The 17928-nt window shown below is 44.3% G+C and overlaps 1 protein-coding gene across 10 annotated transcripts in view; it reads right to left on the bottom strand.

The window, feature by feature from the left end:
* Positions 1–17928, bottom strand: part of cadps2 (Ca++-dependent secretion activator 2) — a 160626-nt gene that overhangs the window by 109549 nt on the left and 33149 nt on the right. For 9 of the 10 annotated variants that reach the window (XM_037106757.1, XM_037106759.1, XM_037106758.1 and 6 more), the window contains exon 2: positions 12414–12527. In XM_037106757.1, the coding sequence (XP_036962652.1) occupies positions 12414–12527 (114 nt within the window). Of the gene's footprint in view, positions 1–4028; positions 4175–12413; positions 12528–17928 lie in introns of those variants that run through there. The other variant, XM_037106765.1, reaches the window with a different exon arrangement.

The following is a 17928-nucleotide window of genomic DNA, read 5'->3' as shown; positions in this document are numbered from 1 at the left end:
ATTACTAATGAATCAATCAGCAGGGGACATCCTCCCTCCCTGCTGCTCGAATTAATTGGGGCTTTAAAATTTCACTAAATTATTTACACACCAGCGGAGCGCCGGGCTGCGAGTCAGGAGATTAAAGACACGGACCACGAGTGTTTTGCAGCCGTCTGAGTGTCAAGTCGGCCGCTGAAGTGGAGAAAAATAATCTTCTGAAAGGTGAAAAACACTCAGCGAGGCTCCGACTCAAACAGCAACAAGTTGAGACCAAAATACTCGGAGCAGATTTTTCACTTAAGAGTCTTCAAATGTCTTATTTTGTCTGACAGACAGTTCAAAACCTTAAAAATGTTCAGTTTGGATTATTTTACAGCAGCAAATCCTCAAAGAGAGCAGTCTGGATGAATCGCCTACATGATTAATCAATTATCACAAGTGTTCCTACTGTCAGTACATTTACATTAACTCATTATTAAAAATGTACCCAACGCTTCAGTCCCGTCACCTGAGACGAATAACAGCGATGGGAAATAGTTCAGATACAAAAAAAGCTTCACAACTCGTGACACTGATCCAAAATTGCACCGTTAATTTCTGCCGTGGTTGATGTTTGGTGTTCGATGACTCACAGCCGTCCTGGGCTGAATCATCACTGCAGAAGTTTTAACAACTCAGATAAAATATCTGGTACTTTGACAATAAAAAAAAATCCTGTAATCATAAGAACTTTACGGTACACGCTGACAAAGACGCAACAGCTTAAAATCTGTTAACGTGTGCAGCAAATACAAACTGATAACTATGACGCCATGTTTTGTTTTTAACAAATCCACCAACAGCTGTTTGAATTCAGCTCTGACTTCTCCATAGCTGTAGCTGAGGCTCATGGGTACTGTAGTATTTAAAGTCGGACAAGGGGGCGATTTAAAAAAACAGACTTTTCTAGAAATAACAAGGAAAAGTTTGTTGAATCAAGTCTTAAAGGATCTGCAGGTATTTCTGTCTCGGACCGCCACAGCTGAAACTTCTCTTGGACCCGTCAGACGGCTCAGCTGATGTCTGCATTTAATCAACCGTGTCGTTGTGATGGAGCTGTTATTATTCAGGCTTCTCTCTCGATGCTCCACCATCAGCTGTGGCCCGTATGTTCCTTCATGCATAAAACATGTTTCAGCTCGATATTAAACTCTCTCCGTCGCCTGCTTCGACTCAGCCCGTTAGTCTGTCAGAGAGCCTCAACACTTCATATATCAGGAGGAGAGTTTTGAATCCAGAGGAGCTGCAGGGTAAGTTAAAAAAAACAGAAGTTGGACCCTTAAGAAGACGAGGGTGATGACACCTGAACAGTGACCCAAGAACCAGGTTCAGATTAGTAGGAATGTGAAGTTCTCGATTGGCTTTGTTCTGTTTAAATCTAGATATTGCACTCGAACATATTGCAAGAAATATAAGACATACCCAGTGATTCAGAAGGTCACTAAGAAACCTGATCTCACCTGATCAACACAGACGAGCACAGAAAGAAACTGACATCCGGAAACTATTTACTAATCATCTTTATTGATCCCTGAGAGGTGAGAACAGCCGATAGGGTTGAAATCATGATCAGATGTCCAGTTATTGGTAGAGCAACTGTTTGAAATCACAATAAACATTTTTGGGTGATAAAATCACGTCATTCTAATTAATATTTCAGAGAAATCCAGTTACCAAACTGAATTATCAACCCGTCAAGGCCATGTTCACCGCAGCGTGCAGCCCGGGACAATGTCACCACCAAAATGTCTCCAGACTAAAGAAAAGCTGTCACGGACCGACTCCGACTGCTGACACTGATGATAGAGAGATCAAATAAAGACAGAACGACTGTGATTATGTAAATGAAGCTCAGACAATGAAACATTGGGACTTTTATCGTCAGTCTGACTGCGGCCGCAAGGGAAAATAACTTCTGAGTGGAAAAACAAGACTTCTCTCTGCGTCGGATGATCGAGAGTCTGATGAAGTTAGCAGACAGGTCGTGATGTCGCAGGAAGCAGGTACTGATCCAAACTCAGTTTGGCTTGTCTGTCTGACTTCAGCTCAAGTGTGGAGGCTCCAATTTGTCGGCTTTTACAGAAAAAAAACCCTCAACATAAACCTCCTGCAGTGGAGGTTTGATTGAGGCCATGTGTCATTTTGTCGAGCCTCTAACAGATCATCAGTTTATTCTCAAAACCAATTACCTCATGTTCAATAAAAACCTGATGATGTGCAGATTAAAAGGAACAAGCGTGGGCTTCTCCTCTGCCTCGAGCGGAGGTGCAGAATCTATTTAACACCGGCACCATTCCTCCTTTCAGACTGCAAAATGTCACAGACGAACCGTGAAGTAGTGGAGTTATAACAGCCATCAGTTTGTGAGGGAAACTACACGACCACAGAGGACGAGTGTCATCAGCGGCGTGACTAACAACTGGTTTTCTGTGTTTTCTGGGAGACGCGCTCAGATTTGTCAGAAGATTCGGTTCAGTTTTGATGAGGATTGTTCTGATCGATCCTCCGGCTTCGTGTCCGATCAGAGACAGGTGAAGCAGGAAATCGGAGCAGAGGTGAAACGACGGTTTGACTCGGTGGTCTGATGGAGAAGGAAACCACCTGCTGTGTGACTCCATCACTGTTCCAGCTGGGAACAAACAGGTGAGGAGGAACGTTAAATAGACAATATAGTCCCTGATGGCACGACAGTGATCATCGACTCTGGACTTATGATGGAAAACAATAGACTATCTTGACTTGTGTTAACATTAGCGAGACTGAACTAATTACCAGACAGCAGACTACAAAGCTCAATGTTTATTATCTAGTTTCTACGTATAGTCTTGCAAGTTTTTCCCTCAAAGTGCACCAGCTTGATGCATTCAACTTTAAATTGCACAAAGTCTTATTCAGAGGGAACCGATGTCCCAGGACCCGCCCAAAGGCTCCGAGGTCCACCCAACATCGCCTCCCGAAATCCTGTGGGAATCACTGATTTGTTCGATGTTTCAGCTCCGATTCTGCTAAAAGACAAAATCACTGCTAATTCTCACCAGAACACAACGAGTACAAAGAAAACTGCACCGAGGCCGAGAGTCTATAAGGTGTTCAGACATTTCAGCCATCAGGGACCAACGCAGTGACACCTCTCAGACATCAGTACAAGAAAACTCTCTCTCTTCCATTAAACATGAGGGAAACAAACGAGTCGACAGAAGAGGCAATAAAACAAACAGCCAGCACAGGTAAATGAAATGTCACGAGTGATTTGCACCTCGTGTGTCTGATCCAGATTACATTAGTCCTTTTTATCAATCGAGTCTCTGCTGGACAAACAACGCGAAGCTGAACGAGAGAAACTGAGGGAACAAAAAGAAACTTTCAGCTGCAGAAGAAAAGAAAAAGAGATCGTGTGAACCTGGAGGTGCTACGACACTCCAGACCTTGTTCACAAACTTTGCTGGTAGCATCACCAGGGTCTCTACACATGAACACCAGCACTGACAACATTGTTTGTGTACACAGAGTTACTAAAAAGAAAGTTTTTGAACAGCTCATGTTAGCAGTAGCTTGTTCCGCTCGCCGCCGTCCTGCCAGTGGAGAAGAGTCGATCTCAGAATGTGACGTAACCTGGAGGACAGTTAAGGTGGAACGCTCCTGAAGCTTAGTTCCACATAAATGCTCTCCATAATTTGTTGTTTTGTCGTCAGCGAAAAACAATATTGACCTTGAAGTTGAAAAAGGAGCCTCATATAAGAAACAATACTGAAATAAAAAGCCGGAAAAGTCACGTGAGATCTCGCGTGGATAGTTGTTGCTGGGAGACAGAAGTTCCAGATACAGAGGGGGAAAGAAAGAATAGACGAACCCGACGAGTCTCAAACATACACATCATTCGGCTCAGTCTGCAGTGCTGCACCTAAACCTGAAGCACGCCGTCAACAATCATCCCTGAGAAATATAATAAATATAAATCCAAGAACATTTTCACAGATGAAGCCTTCCTCCAGGTCCAACTCTCCTACCTTTTCATAATGACCTCCAACAAAGACGGAGAAAACCGAACTACACAAAGGATCGTTCCTCACAGACGGGAAGCGCTGCGCCAAAACAAAACCCGGTTTTGTTTGGTCTCCATGGCGACTGAAAGCGGACCACTTTGGACCGCAGAGCTTGATTAACACGAAGGCGAGCTGGAGCAGCGGCGATTGTCTACCTGCGGCGATAATGTCAACTATAAACGTAACGACCTCTGCGTGAGAGACGAACAAGAAGCCAGAACAACATGACTTTTCATCTGTTGCTATAGCGATGAAATAATATTCATCAATCATCAAAACAATTGTGCAGTTATGAGTCACTTCACAACCACGTAACGAAGATCTGAATGTGATTAGTGTTTTGTAAATCATCACAGGTGTCGTCTGTCAGTCCACCCTGCAGCGACTCCAACGCCGTCCCATTTTCACTTTGTTACCGACTCTGACGCTTTGCTTTAATGAGAATGGTTTCCATTGGGACCGTCTCAGTGTTGTGTCCTTTGAGACATAATGAGGCTCTGTGGTTAGAGGACAGCTGAAAATGTCAGCCGTCCTTTAATGTGACAGACTGGCAGGTCGCTTGACTTCACAGCAGAGACGTGTTGAGTCACCGTCACCTCCCACTGATCGGGGAGAAAAAAAAAGAAAGACATTGAGGAGGTTTAAGAGGAGCTGCAGGTCGGATTGTGAGGGGGGAACAAAACAAGGAATGTAGGTTTGAACTCCGTCAGACATCAACATGTTTGGTCGCTCTGATACGACAGATTGCTTTTCATCACACATCTCTGTTCCTTCATGCTAACAAAACGACCCGGGTGAAAACAAAACCTCCGTGGCAGAGGAAATTATAAAAATATCAATGACAGAAATGAGGAGACCACTGAACATTCACCCCAGCAGTGAAACAAGAACGGACCAAAGTCCAGAGAGAAAAGGTGGAATTTAACATCTCTTTGATTTGAACATCTGCCTCGAGGACTTGCTCGAAGGATTTTCAGTCCCGCTCTTGATTCGCCGGTCAGAGGTTAGAAAGCGACGAAGGTTTTCTTTGGTCGTGCTCGGCTTCAGTTTTTATTCATCCGGCGACGACCACAGTTGTTGGAACTGTTATGTAGATTTCACTTAATCAATTCTCACTGGCGGTTTTAACATATCACTGCTGCTGCGGGAACATCCTTCAGCAAGACGACATAAAAGTCTTGACAGAATTTTCAAAGAGTCTGCCGTGAAGCTTTGCATCCGCGGGGGGAAAAAAAAACAACAAATACACAAAAACACACTTGCATGTATGAGGAAGCGTCTAAATGAACATGTCGTATGTTCATCTATGTAAAAGAAGAAAAAAAAAAGTGCACACTTCAAACGTTCACACGCTCCTCCTCGGCACAGTGTAAATCCACTTTCATGCTGCATTAGCGAGCTTCCGTGTGAAACTTGTATCAAAGCAAACAGACGCGTTAGGATACAGGCCTCCCACTCGCACACCGAGGGATACATGAATTAAAACAGCCCCGAGGCAGAGCGATGCACTCACGATGAGTTCACTGTCTTCTGTACCTGACGGGTGTGTTCGTTTGGAACGTAAATACTAAAACACACAGCGAACACTGACGCTCGTGTGATATTCATATGATGCATGCATCAGAACAGAGGACAGGACCAGCCGACCTCCTCCACAGTCTGGACGTGGAAGCTACAAAAGACGGACGCATCACGTAATAATCAAATTTTACACTGGGGACAGAGTTTTGGTGCCAGTTGTATTGAAGCCTATGAGAGGATATTGCAGAAACGACTTGTCTCTTTCCAGTAATTCCCCGGATTCGTGTCCACTTCCATCTATAGTCCAGAGTCATCTGTGATTCCCTCTCCTTTTTTTTCAATCACCATCAATAAAACTATTCCTGTAGAGGTATCTCCACTCTAAAAGCCTTCCAGCGATTTATTTCTCCCATTTCTGGCAGATGGTCATGACTGAAAAATAAAAAGAGATGGAGTGAAAATGAGAGAGGCAGAGTGGTCAGTGTGACCCGACTCCTCTTCCTGAACTTCAGGATTTTAACAGCAGATGCGTCTCTTCTTGTGTTTCTGTCTCTGTGGTTTGTATCAGCATGTCGAGATGTTCCGCTGATTCCAAACAGACGAGAGGAATCATGAGTGAGTGTGTTTCTGTCTATGTGTCTGAAAACTAAATCCTTTCGGACCGTCGTTGGTTCAGACAGATTTAACGCAGAGCTCAGGGAGACTCCTGGTCCTACGGTATGATAATACATATTTTAAAAAGAGGCTGCAGTTCATTAGCTGCAGCCCCACGTAATCATCTGAAACTAGACGGATGTCAACACTGATTACTGCACAAAGTGGAAATAATTCAGCAGTTGCTTATTCGTTAATGATATAAATAACACATACATTATTAATCTTCTGAGCTCCGGCTGAGAACCACTGATCTGAGATTTGCAAGTCAAAAAACATTGATTTTCCACAGACTACAGATATCGAGTGGATTTGAGGATGTGGACCTCTGGCTCCGGCTTTGAACCTGTGATGCTCTGTCCTTCATTTCCCTGCTGCCCTCCACCATCAGAGTCCGAGAGAGAATCTGGAAAATCTTTCTTTAAGGACTGAAAACTCTCTGAGCTGGAGGCGATCGCCGTCTCAGCAGCAGCAGCAGCAGCAGCAGCAGCAGCAGCAGCAGCAGCAGCAGCAGCGGCTCCCCGCTGGGCTGCTGAAATGTCACAAACCTGAAGCACCGGCCTCCTGCTGCTTTAAAACACTCAATTACAGATCACAAAAACATTTCCACCATAAATATAAACTGGTGATTTTCTGCTGAGTATCACTGATGGTTTGATCTCTGCAGTATGTTTATGTATCGGGTCCTTCCCTCCATCGTGACTCTGAGGTCGTTCACATTTAGATTCATCGTCCAGTGGACAGCTTCAACTCACACCTGCCATTCAAAACATCTGGAGTAACCACTGTACATTTATATAAATATACCATATCACTGAAACAAATAAAGCATCTATAAACTGTCTCACCCTAAATATAACTAAACAGAGTTCAAACAGCTGACAGGTTGCATGAAAACAGAGAGACAAAGACCTCAATGTTTTGTACTTGGTGCTGAATTTCCCAGAAAGTGCCAGTGATTTGGAACTTGTTGTAAGTGCTTCAATAAATGTATAAAGTTTCTCCTCAGATGCTCCTCATACTTAAAATCGTGAGATTTGTAAGGGAGTCTGGTGATATTTTGGCTACCAGTTTAATGGTTAGTTAACATCTGCTGCTAACACTTGCAGGTTAATAAAACCTGAACATGTCATTTACGTTACAGCAAACCACTGCGTCATTTTGAAGTTGTTGAAATTTGGGAGTTTGCCACAATTATTAAAATGGCACCTTTTGATAATTAACTTATTCAGGGGGGAATGCACATAAAAAAAGCAAAACCAGGACTGATATCCAATCAAAAATAACTTCATGCTTTCAAATAGAACCTGATAACTGGAGTGAATGCTGTCTAAGGTTTTTCTTTTTGATCAACAAATCAAATAATTGGTTTAATCTCTAAAGAAGTGCCAACTGTTGCCATTTGGCTGCTACAATGTTGCTGATAATGATGCAAAAAACCGAAACTCAAACACTGTCAACACTGACAACGTGAATAAAAATAAAGAGAAAGAGAGACAGAAATAAAACTGTAGGAGGTTTAAAACTGAACTTGTTGAAAACAAATCATTCAACTCTAGACTAACCTCCTATCACAAATCAGGAGCAGGTACAAATCCCTGCTGCTGCTCTTAGTGTAACATGACATGTTTTACTGCAGTAAATATCCATGAAAAACAACAACTGTGGGTGTTTTTCTCCCAGCAAGCAGCATTAAATTAAATCACCTCCTCTGTATCCATAATCCAGCACGCTGCGACTCAGCAAAGTGCACGAGAGAGGCAATTAAAACCACTTCACCTCTCAGAGGAACGACTGATGGATGAGGATTTAGTTTCCTATATCTCCCCTGAGCCAAACACACACACACACACACACACACACACACACACACACACACACCTTTCTGTGGTGAGGATACCTAAAGACACCCTGAAGCGGTCGGATCAGGTCGATAATGAAATCGTCTGGAGAGAACGACCAAGACGTCGGGTCGTCCTTTCATCATCAGACTGCAGCCCCAGTGAAAGAGATATCATCACAAAGCTGCGTTCACAGGCTGAAATCCTCTGGGGAACAAAGTAAACCAGCTCCCAGCTATTATTATCTCATTAATTGATCGAAGTATTTCATCAATAAAGTCTCTGAAAACCAAAGATCCTGTGTTTACGGTCATTTGTGACAATTAGAAGCATCAAATCTTGACCAGGGGAAACTGGAAGCAGCACAGATTCGACACGTTTGCATAAAAACCTGACAGACAGGATTTACTGGGTAGATTTTTACCATTTCCTTCTTCACGAAAACGTTATTTTGTTCCTCCTTTGTTACATCTCAGACAGAGGCTGATTGCTCTGCCTTCGCCCGCAGTCAGTCTGCAGTCTGTTGTCTCAGACGGCAGCTTGTTATAAAAGGTGTGAATAAACTTTCAGACGCAGGATCATCCAGCCTGCTGAGAAGATGCTGATGCAGCAGAGGAGCTGAAACGATGATGTGTTCATGTGATGAGGAAAATGAGACTGAGAGCTGCGAAAATCCTGTCGACTCTCCAGCTGCCTCAGTTCCCGTTGGGCTTTTTTTTTATTCACCTCCGTCTACACAACACTTTCCTCCTCTCCGGCTTCGCATCACGGCCCCTCACAATACAACGTGAAAATGAAATGTAAAGGTGTGTGGCTCTTGTCTACGTTGCGTGGATCTACACAGGTGCAGCAGCTCTACGTCATGAACACAAGCCTGCCAACTCCCAGAATGAGGAAAACAAGTGATTCCTGCGTGGTCTCTGCAGCCCAGCCACTGCTAACACGGCGGTTGGTTACACAAAGGTTTGACTCATATATGTTCACAAAAAAAGGCTAGGTTGCATTTTGGCGAGAGTCTCAATTCAACTTAAGAAATCTGGATTTGTGTTATTGGTTCTATTCATCAGCTGTCGACACAACTCAAGAAAATATATAACATCTTGTTGCTGTAATGTTATATATTCTATCTTTAAGGAGCAATTTCATTCATGTTATAATATGTTATACTTATCGTGACGCCTAAAAACTGTTGGTGACACCTTCATCAACTAAGGACACAACATCAAAGTTTTGGAAACGCACCCCTGCAGTTCTTCCAGGCCCTGATCCACATGAAGGGACGACACCAACGTCTTTAACATGGTTTGAATCATCTCACTTGATCCCGTACGTGAGCATGATTGTGAATCTCAACACGATTGGCTGACATGTTCCCGCTTAGACTTTGATTAATCAGACGACGGGCTTTTTCAGGGGGCCTTACAGACTTCTTTATTCAAGACGCTCTCGGTGGTTTTCTGGTGCTGCTATTCTTGATGACTTTACTCCAGCAGCCTCCCACTCAGGCCCGACATCCATCAGCTGTAACAGTCAGCGGCATCGTTTAGTTATTTTCACAACACCGGCAGCGATTATTAATGCATCCTCTGTGCCATACGGTTGTTTCTAGGTTTCATTCAAATGACAGAGACTCATTCATGTTTTTCATATCATCTAAAAGGAATTTATGCCGCTGCCAGAAATAAAGAATAACACAGACGCTCCGACTGCTCGGAGCACTTTCTCTCCCCGGATGGAAGGAAAACAGGGATGTGGATCTGTAGGTTCATTAGTTTTACAACCTGCTACCCAACAAAGTTCCTGCAGCATCTCTTCGTCTCTCTTGTGAAGCGGAAGTGCAGCCCAGCATTTACTGTTAAAAGTTAATGTTTCTGCAAACCACAGATACATCCGCTGTTGCCACATATTGGCATATCACGTTCGCAGCGTCATACACAGCTTATTAACTTCAGCAGGTGGAGGGGACGGAGGTGGTGTTGTTACAGCCAGCAGGGCAGCAAAACAAGTCGACCGCAGCTCAACTCACACCGCTGGATATGTTTAAAGACACCCAGGGATGTTTCCAACTAGCTGTGACCGTCTCCGTGATGTTTTTTCAACCCTAACCACATGATTTTTGTGCCTAAACCTAACCAGAAGAAACTAAAAGCATCCTAACAAGAAAATTCACCCTAAACAAACATACAGTTGCATCGTACGATATGATTCTTTCGTCTCAAAACAGGCACATCATCAGCATGTATTAGCATTTAAATTGAGGTTCAAGTCCAGCTGGAGATGTTCGATGCCTGTCATCTTCTCTTTTCCACTCAGATTTCTACTTCATCCGATCTAAGAAAGGCATAAATATGTAGTATGAAGCCTGCAGGCGACATCTAATCCTACACAAGGTATGTAGATTTCTGTCTGAGGAACATGTCAGCATGACTAAAGAGCGTCTGCACATTAAGGGAACATCCTGTTTGCTTCCACATCACTCAGCCATAATCTGACTCATGTATATATTTACTGTGTCTCACCTCAGGCTAGAACTTAAAAAAAACCCTGGCAGTGTTTATCATGATATAAACTCTCCACCCAATCAGATCTGGTGTGTTTTCAGAGGATGAGGAGTTCAAATTAGTGGCAGCAATCACTGCAGCTCTGGACCAGCCGTTCCAACTAAAGTCGATGTGCTGTTAAGCAAAATAAAACACTTTTTTTTTTGTCATCGCGGTCCGGGACATGATTTCATATCCCTCCTTCCACACTTGCATCTTCGTATCTGCTCCCACACACTTGCCATTTCAAAACCATCACTGAATCCACTGGGAACGACGAGCCGTGCGACAGGCAGAAAATAGATCGTCTCGTGATTCTCTGCTGAGACGACCCCTCATGTGGAGCATCTGCCACGACTTCACATGATGAATGAAAACCAGCATGAATCCCTGTTGTCGTCATTATTCTGTATGCAGGGCGGCGACGCTCCGACTCCACGACGTTATAACGATTAGTGTAAACGGCGACGCCGAGGCCTCAGGAGGACATTTGTGAAACACAGAAGAGTTTATGTCTGATCTCACGAGGACAGCGATGTCCAGCGAGGACAAACCAGCCGCCTCACTTTAAAGCATTAGACCCGGCAGACGCTGCGATCGAGAGTTTCACCGAGACCCTCTCGTCTCACAATTGCCGGCAATTAAGAAGACGAGCTGCAAGTGGCCGATAAGATCTCCATCTCATAGCAGATGATAGGCGCTTCGGCAGAGGAGAGAGAGGAGAAGATGAGAGGAGATAGAGGCAGAGGAGCGACAGATAAGAGAGAGAAAGAGCGAGTGAGGAAATCCACTGCAATCTCTCCTCACAGCTGTCGTCCCCTCACAGTGTCAGATGGAAAGACCGGTGGGCGTGGGAGGGTTTGTCACCGTGTCTCTGGAGGAGCCAGAGGACAGGTTTCCATCCAAATACCGAACAGATTAGAGGGAAATAAAAAAAATAAAAAAGAAAGAACACGTCAGTGAGGTGTGAAATCAGCGCGTCTCTGTCAACAACCGTGCAGCAGAGATGACATGATGCAAAGAGTTTCAGTAACTGTTCAGCTGCATTAACACAAGTCGATGTGAGAGAGAGAAGAACTGTGTGGCGGAGTGGGAATAAGTGGGATCAGGGATCAGAGGTGGTGGATGTTAGTTTGAGGAGAGAGAGATTGGTGGCACCGTGTTCCTGAAGAAAAGAAAAACTCCCTCACTAACAGAAAGAACTTGTGGATCGATTTTCTAATCTGTTTCAGTCTGACGTCGGCGATAAACTTAATCACTTTGTGCCATAAGAGCTCAACAACCACTCTGTCATCAGAGAGGTGGAGGTGGACGACGGCCTCCGGACCAGAACTGAACACAGGACGGTTTGAAAGCCACCGAAAGGGAAAACGAGCCTCCTACGTTTATTCTCACAGCCTTCAAGAGATTATCTGACCCAGGACTCTAAAAAATGTCCACACCTGGACTCTGGAACATTCTGTGTTTTTGGAGTTTAGTTTCTCTCCTGCGTTCCTGTTCGTACTCTCAGATATCTGCTTTATTTTACAGCTTTATCTTGTTTCCAGATTCACCTTAAGTTCCTGCTTGGGGACTTCTATGATCAAGAGTTTATGTGAAACTGTGAAAACATGTTCATCACCAAATTAGCAGAGCTTTGTTAGCGGCTGTACTTCGATAATACAAACAGACTCAAGCTAAACCAGCACGTGTATGAACAAAGCCCGACTGGATCCTAGAGACTTGTAGAACCGAAAAAAAAACCAAAGACCAATCACTTTTTGTCAGGTGTAGAAGAGATAAAATGCTCTTGCCTCGTAGTAGCTCCTCACAGCGTTGCAGAAAGCCTCGTCCGCCACGATCTGAGTTTCCCCGTTGAGAAAAGCCAGGAAACGTTCCTTCACCGCCTGCAGCTGCTGCTTGTTCACCTGAGACAAGAGAAAGAGATGATGGAGGAGAAAAAAATTAAGTGAAGCGCAGTTTGGGAGGAGAAATGAGAAGAGATGTTGGCAGGGGAGGGTGAGATCAATTAGAAACAGATGGAGAGGAAGAGAAGGAGATGATAGGAAGGCAGGATGGACGAGAAACAGAACAGAAAAAGCACGAGATTAGACTCTTTGTTAAAATGTGACAGGGGCTGACACCGTCATTACGGAGACGAGGAGTCACATTATCTAAAAAATGTCTTTCATTTGGCTTCTGAGTCGCCAAAAACAAAAAAAAAGACAGATCTGCCTTCGTGTGGTGGCACAAGAAGTCGAGTCACGTTCAGAGACCAGAACAAAGACTCAGCTCATTAACGACAAACTTCTTTTATGTTTCTGCCAAACCTGCTCAGAGTCGAGTCCATCTCCTTTATCTTGCAGCCCGTGATTTCAATGAGAATCACGCAGCATTGATTTTTCTTTTTGTTCAAGTTATAGTGTTGTTGGATAGCAGAGCAGGAAGTGCTGATATATACAGCATGTTTTTATTGTTCTTAGGACAGGTTAGACTTCAGAGGACAGCCGGGCGGATAAAACCAGGTACAAGTTAATTTATTCATCATGATACAACACGGGGACACATGATGAGATGGAAGATAATAAACAGAAACAGAACATTTACCGTAAACAGTTATTTATAGATGCAAATACACATAAATAAGTCTGTCCATCAGCTTTAACTGTGTGTGAGCATCAGGCATCAATGTTATAAACACAGAGTCCAGTTGTAGTTCTGCAATCTGTGGGCTCAGAACCGGTCCGCTGGGAGCAACACTTTAATCCGAGACGTTGAGGTGGAGACAGATCGCTGTGGGCACAACAGCCTCTGATTTCAACATGTTCATCAGCCTGAGAGTCATTCGTCCATACTCTCCTTTTTCCTGCGACCGGACCGGAGCCAGGAGGAGCCTTAAACACTCCTGTCCCGACCGTCTTCGGTTAGAACTGGGTTCTTAGCGGGGGGCTTTTAATTTGAAAGTAGCGACCGTTAGCAGCTTGCCGCTACAACAACAAGCGGACAGTGAAGACAGCTACAGAGACGAGGAGACGCTACATCTCCTGGATCTCAGCGGCTGTCCAGTTGCTCATCTTGACGTCTGTGGATGAAGTGATGGACTGACTGCTGTGATCAGCTGTTTCCTGGTTTTAAAACTCCCCGGCTGTGGGTCGCACAACAGTGCAGGTCATCGACACCTCCACCCATTTAACGCGATTGCCGGCACATCGACGGCTGGGATTTACATAGCAGTGAAGGCAGAAATAAGTGCACCCTCTGAGGCGTCAAACTGGCGGACCAAAACAGACCCCCAATATACCGCCTTCGGTCTAAATCTACAGACCAAGCCATAAAGGACGGGCAAATTGCCGTCTAGCTGCCCAGAATAAAAACAGCTGTTGTTTGGTTTGTGTCGCTCTGGGCTGCAGTAGAAACACGGTGGTGCAACACGATGACCTGTAGATATAAAATGCTAATATAATATTTAATCTCTGCCGTTGGATCTTATTATATGCTGCAGACTGGACCTTTAACTGATCAATCAGAATAGTGACTGTAAAAAAAAAAAATAAATAAAAAAGAGCCCTGCGATCCATCGACTTGCTCACCTCCCTCTCCATCCTCTTCTCCACTGTATTGAGTCGAGCAGTAAAAAAAAAAAAAAGAAAAAAAAAAGACATCATTCCCATAAATGTCATCGGTCGTGGTGAATTCCTGCCCAGTGAACCACAGATGACATATTGTGCTGTATGAGAATTTTAAGTTTTCATGAGCGACAGAATCACCAGCCGCCGAGGCTCATACGCTGCATATGTATGAGGCGTCAGGAGGACGGCGGCGTCGAGGGAAAATTAAACCATTATTCTTCTGCTTGTTGCAACAAACACATTCTGGAAGTCAAAGTACCAATTTCCAGCGACACAAAGTGAGCAGCGACTTATCTCCTGCTGGCAGCTTCTTGTGTGGGCTCCTCGCCGGGTTCAGCGTCTAAATCGAGCCGCCATGGTTATTTCGCCTTTAACCACAAGAGAGGAGGGGAAGGGCAAATGTATGAAAAGCAGCAGGTTGTGACCGTGCACATTCAGAAAAATGCCTCCACCTTCATCTAAAAGGTTGAAAATGTGAGACTTAGTTCATTACAGATAAGGAAAGACCCGCTGAAGGCCGACGCTGGGGGGAAATGTGGCAGCAGCAGCTTATCTGAGGACGGCTTCAAGCTAAAAACACATTTTTTATTCCCACAGAAATTAGTGGGAAATGCTTGTTAAGCTGCCACAGACCTGTTGTGTAGTGAAAATATTTAACAAACTAATTCGTCATGAAGCTCTGAGCAGAGACAAGAGAGGGTGAAGAGAGGAGATTACAACAACAACATGTATAATTGAGCTCATGATTGTCAACACTGGCAGTGTGAGTTTGGCAGTTTTACTTTCCTAGCCAGTAAAATCTTTGGTCTGGGGGAAGCAGCGCTCATCTGAAGGAAATAATACAATAAAATATTACAATACTGGGGATAAAATGAGAAAATCACTCACAAAAAAGCAGCAAAACCATCCTGATAATAACTCTTTACACTGAGGGACTCGATGTCCTTGCTGGACAAAATGTTGAGAACGTTTCAGACTCGGTATTGTAGAAATACGAGACAGTGAATGTCCGTCTTCCCAAAACTGATTTACAGTATGAATTCAGTCTCGTCCACCTTCTTTCAGAACACACAAGCACAATCTGTGATTTCTTCTGCTGAACAGAAATCCTGTGCAACCACAAAATCATTTCCTGTCCTGCAGCGTCTTTGGCTGAATCCTGAAGCCTCGCTCTCTTATTTTTTTTGCGTGACTGCAACAGTTAATGGCTTTCCTCTCACAAAACGCAGCCTGCCTGTAAAATGAGGAGCGACAACTGGAGAAGAAGCTGGCTGTGCACTGTGAAAAGCCTCCTGTCACGTCTCTGTGTGTGCCTCCCCATCTCCTGGGCTTTATCCAGGAAATTGATTTATCCAGGAGGGGGGGAGGGAACACATCCAGGTGGAGGTGTCATTTTCCCATCGCACACTCAAAGTGCCGTTCTTCAAATCCTCCCAGCCGAGTGGAAGCACTCTGAGGTCAGCAGATCAACATCTCTTAATGCTCAGAGAGCGTCGGCTCTCTCAGCAGTTTTTCAGCGAGCAGAGACGATTAGCTGCTGTTGGCTTTTCATTTCTCTGCTCTCCATCTGCAGGAGAACACAACAGACTGCCTTCTTTTTTTTACGCCTCAATAAACCATTTGGATGTTCAACCCATCCGCTAATCATTCTCTTTGGTTAATGAAGTTAAAACACAACAACAAAAGTGATTTGCAGAGGAATCTGGACTTGTGTTCCCAGAGTCAAGGATCCAACTGTTGCATTCTCCAAGGCCTATCGTGTAGGGATGGGACGGGAGAGAAGACACAATAACGCCGCAGCCGCAGTTCGCCAATTTTCCGCCGTTGGTCATTCAAACAGAGCCAAGCGCTGCTGGAGTAAAGGTGATCTGCTGTGTAATTCACACAGAAGGTAGAAATGCAGCTCCTAAAGAGGAGAGATGGTCCACGTCATGATGACGTCGTTTCCCCCCGCCGTCGATCTAAACCTGCTGACAGTTTATAATCATATGGATGCTGTTATAATGTGTAGTGATTGAGATCCTGACTAGAGGTAAGAGCTTTAGCCCGAGCCCGAGCCCGAGCCCGACCCGGCCCGAAATTCGGGTCGGGTCGGGCCTAAAATGTCAATCATTACGTTCGGGTCGGGTCGGGCTCGGGCTTCTCTCTCGCTGACTTTTTTTTAAATAAATATATGTTTATAAAAATGTATACTAAAAGGATGTGTGGATACTAAACTAAGGAATACTTGTTGTAAATAAATAATTTGGATAAAACAGAGAAGGCGGCGCTGTAAGGTAATTGCTATATAACTACTACTAAACAGAAGGCGCAGAGCAAGAGCACGCTTTGCGCACGGCTTTGCGGACATTTCGTGAACGTAATCTTGAAATTTCGGGTTTGCTTCGGGCTCGGACCTGCAAATCAAGTTAATTGGTCGGGCTCGGGCTGGGTCGGGCTTTAATGCCTGCGGGCCTGGGTCGGGTCGGGCTGGATTTTTTAGGCCCGATCTTACCTCTAATCCTGACCCACCGAACATCCTGGAAAGTGTCAAAGTTATGTTTTTCGCTCTAAATTACATAATTACATAATCGCCATCAGTGAACAGGATGCTGTCTGACTCTGTCACTTGCGGGAAGGGAGGTTGTTTTCTGGGGGAAGGTCCACTGAAGTCACAGTCCAGATGGCTGACCATCGATGAGATTCATATCAACACAACCACTTGAGTGAGTTAAATTTTCTTGCTGGTGACAGACGCCGTTTTTTGGGCACAAGTGTGACGAAGAGTCAGGAGGACAGACAGGAGGACAGACAGGAGGACAGACAGGAGGACGGACGCTTCTAATCTAAAAAATAATGGTTAGATTAACCGTTCGGCACAGCTCTACAACCGTATACAAAGATTCATTGCCTGCTGGTGACAACGATGTTGGGCACACGGAGCCAAACAGCAGCTGATTACACTTTGAAATTTAAGTATGGCGTTTAAAGCCAGTCGACGGGAGCGGTGCTTCGTGACGCTTGGGTAGCAGAGGGCTGATGACGTGAAACTCCCTGTAGACCAGACGGCCTCATTTAACGACGCTCAACTTGGCCTTCGTGATTGAAAGCCTTGGTTTTTTGAGCCTAACCTGTATTTCTTTGCAATTCCATAAGCTGTCTCCATCAGGTATATCCTGAATTAGATATTAACAGATGCAGTTTGGATGCACAGACAACTGGATTACCTTGATGCTAAAGAAAACTTTAAAACATGAAGTTACAAGCTCAGCAGGCTTGTGCAGAAATCCGATTGTAAGTTGAAGCAATGATCATCGATTGGTCTGTTCGATGTTATAAAACATCATCTCTAGAATCTGTTCTTTTATTTCAGCTATGATTCTGAGGAGGACTGTGAACAAACTGCAGATTAAGATGCCTCGATGACACTTCATGATCTGAGTCATAGCCACTGCTGCAGCGGACAAAATCAGAAAATACTTTTACTCTGAGTCACCGCTGTGTGAACATCATAATCCACCAGAAAACAGACCTGATAACAGAAGAAATTAAGTTCTGCCAAAGATTTAATAATACTGACGAAATGTTCCACAGAACAAAAAGAGAAAAAAAAACTGGTATTGACTCGGGGTGATGTCGCTTCACTCGATATGATCTGATACGATCAGACAGCCAATCAGACGAACCGTCACACTGTCAATCATCATTAAAACAAGACAAA

Source organism: Acanthopagrus latus, chromosome 8 (genome assembly GCF_904848185.1).
Source record: "Acanthopagrus latus isolate v.2019 chromosome 8, fAcaLat1.1, whole genome shotgun sequence".
Taxonomy (NCBI): Eukaryota; Metazoa; Chordata; class Actinopteri; order Spariformes; family Sparidae; genus Acanthopagrus; species Acanthopagrus latus.
The sequence above is the reverse complement of the archived record's forward strand: the minus strand, read 5'-3'. Positions and strand labels throughout refer to the sequence as shown.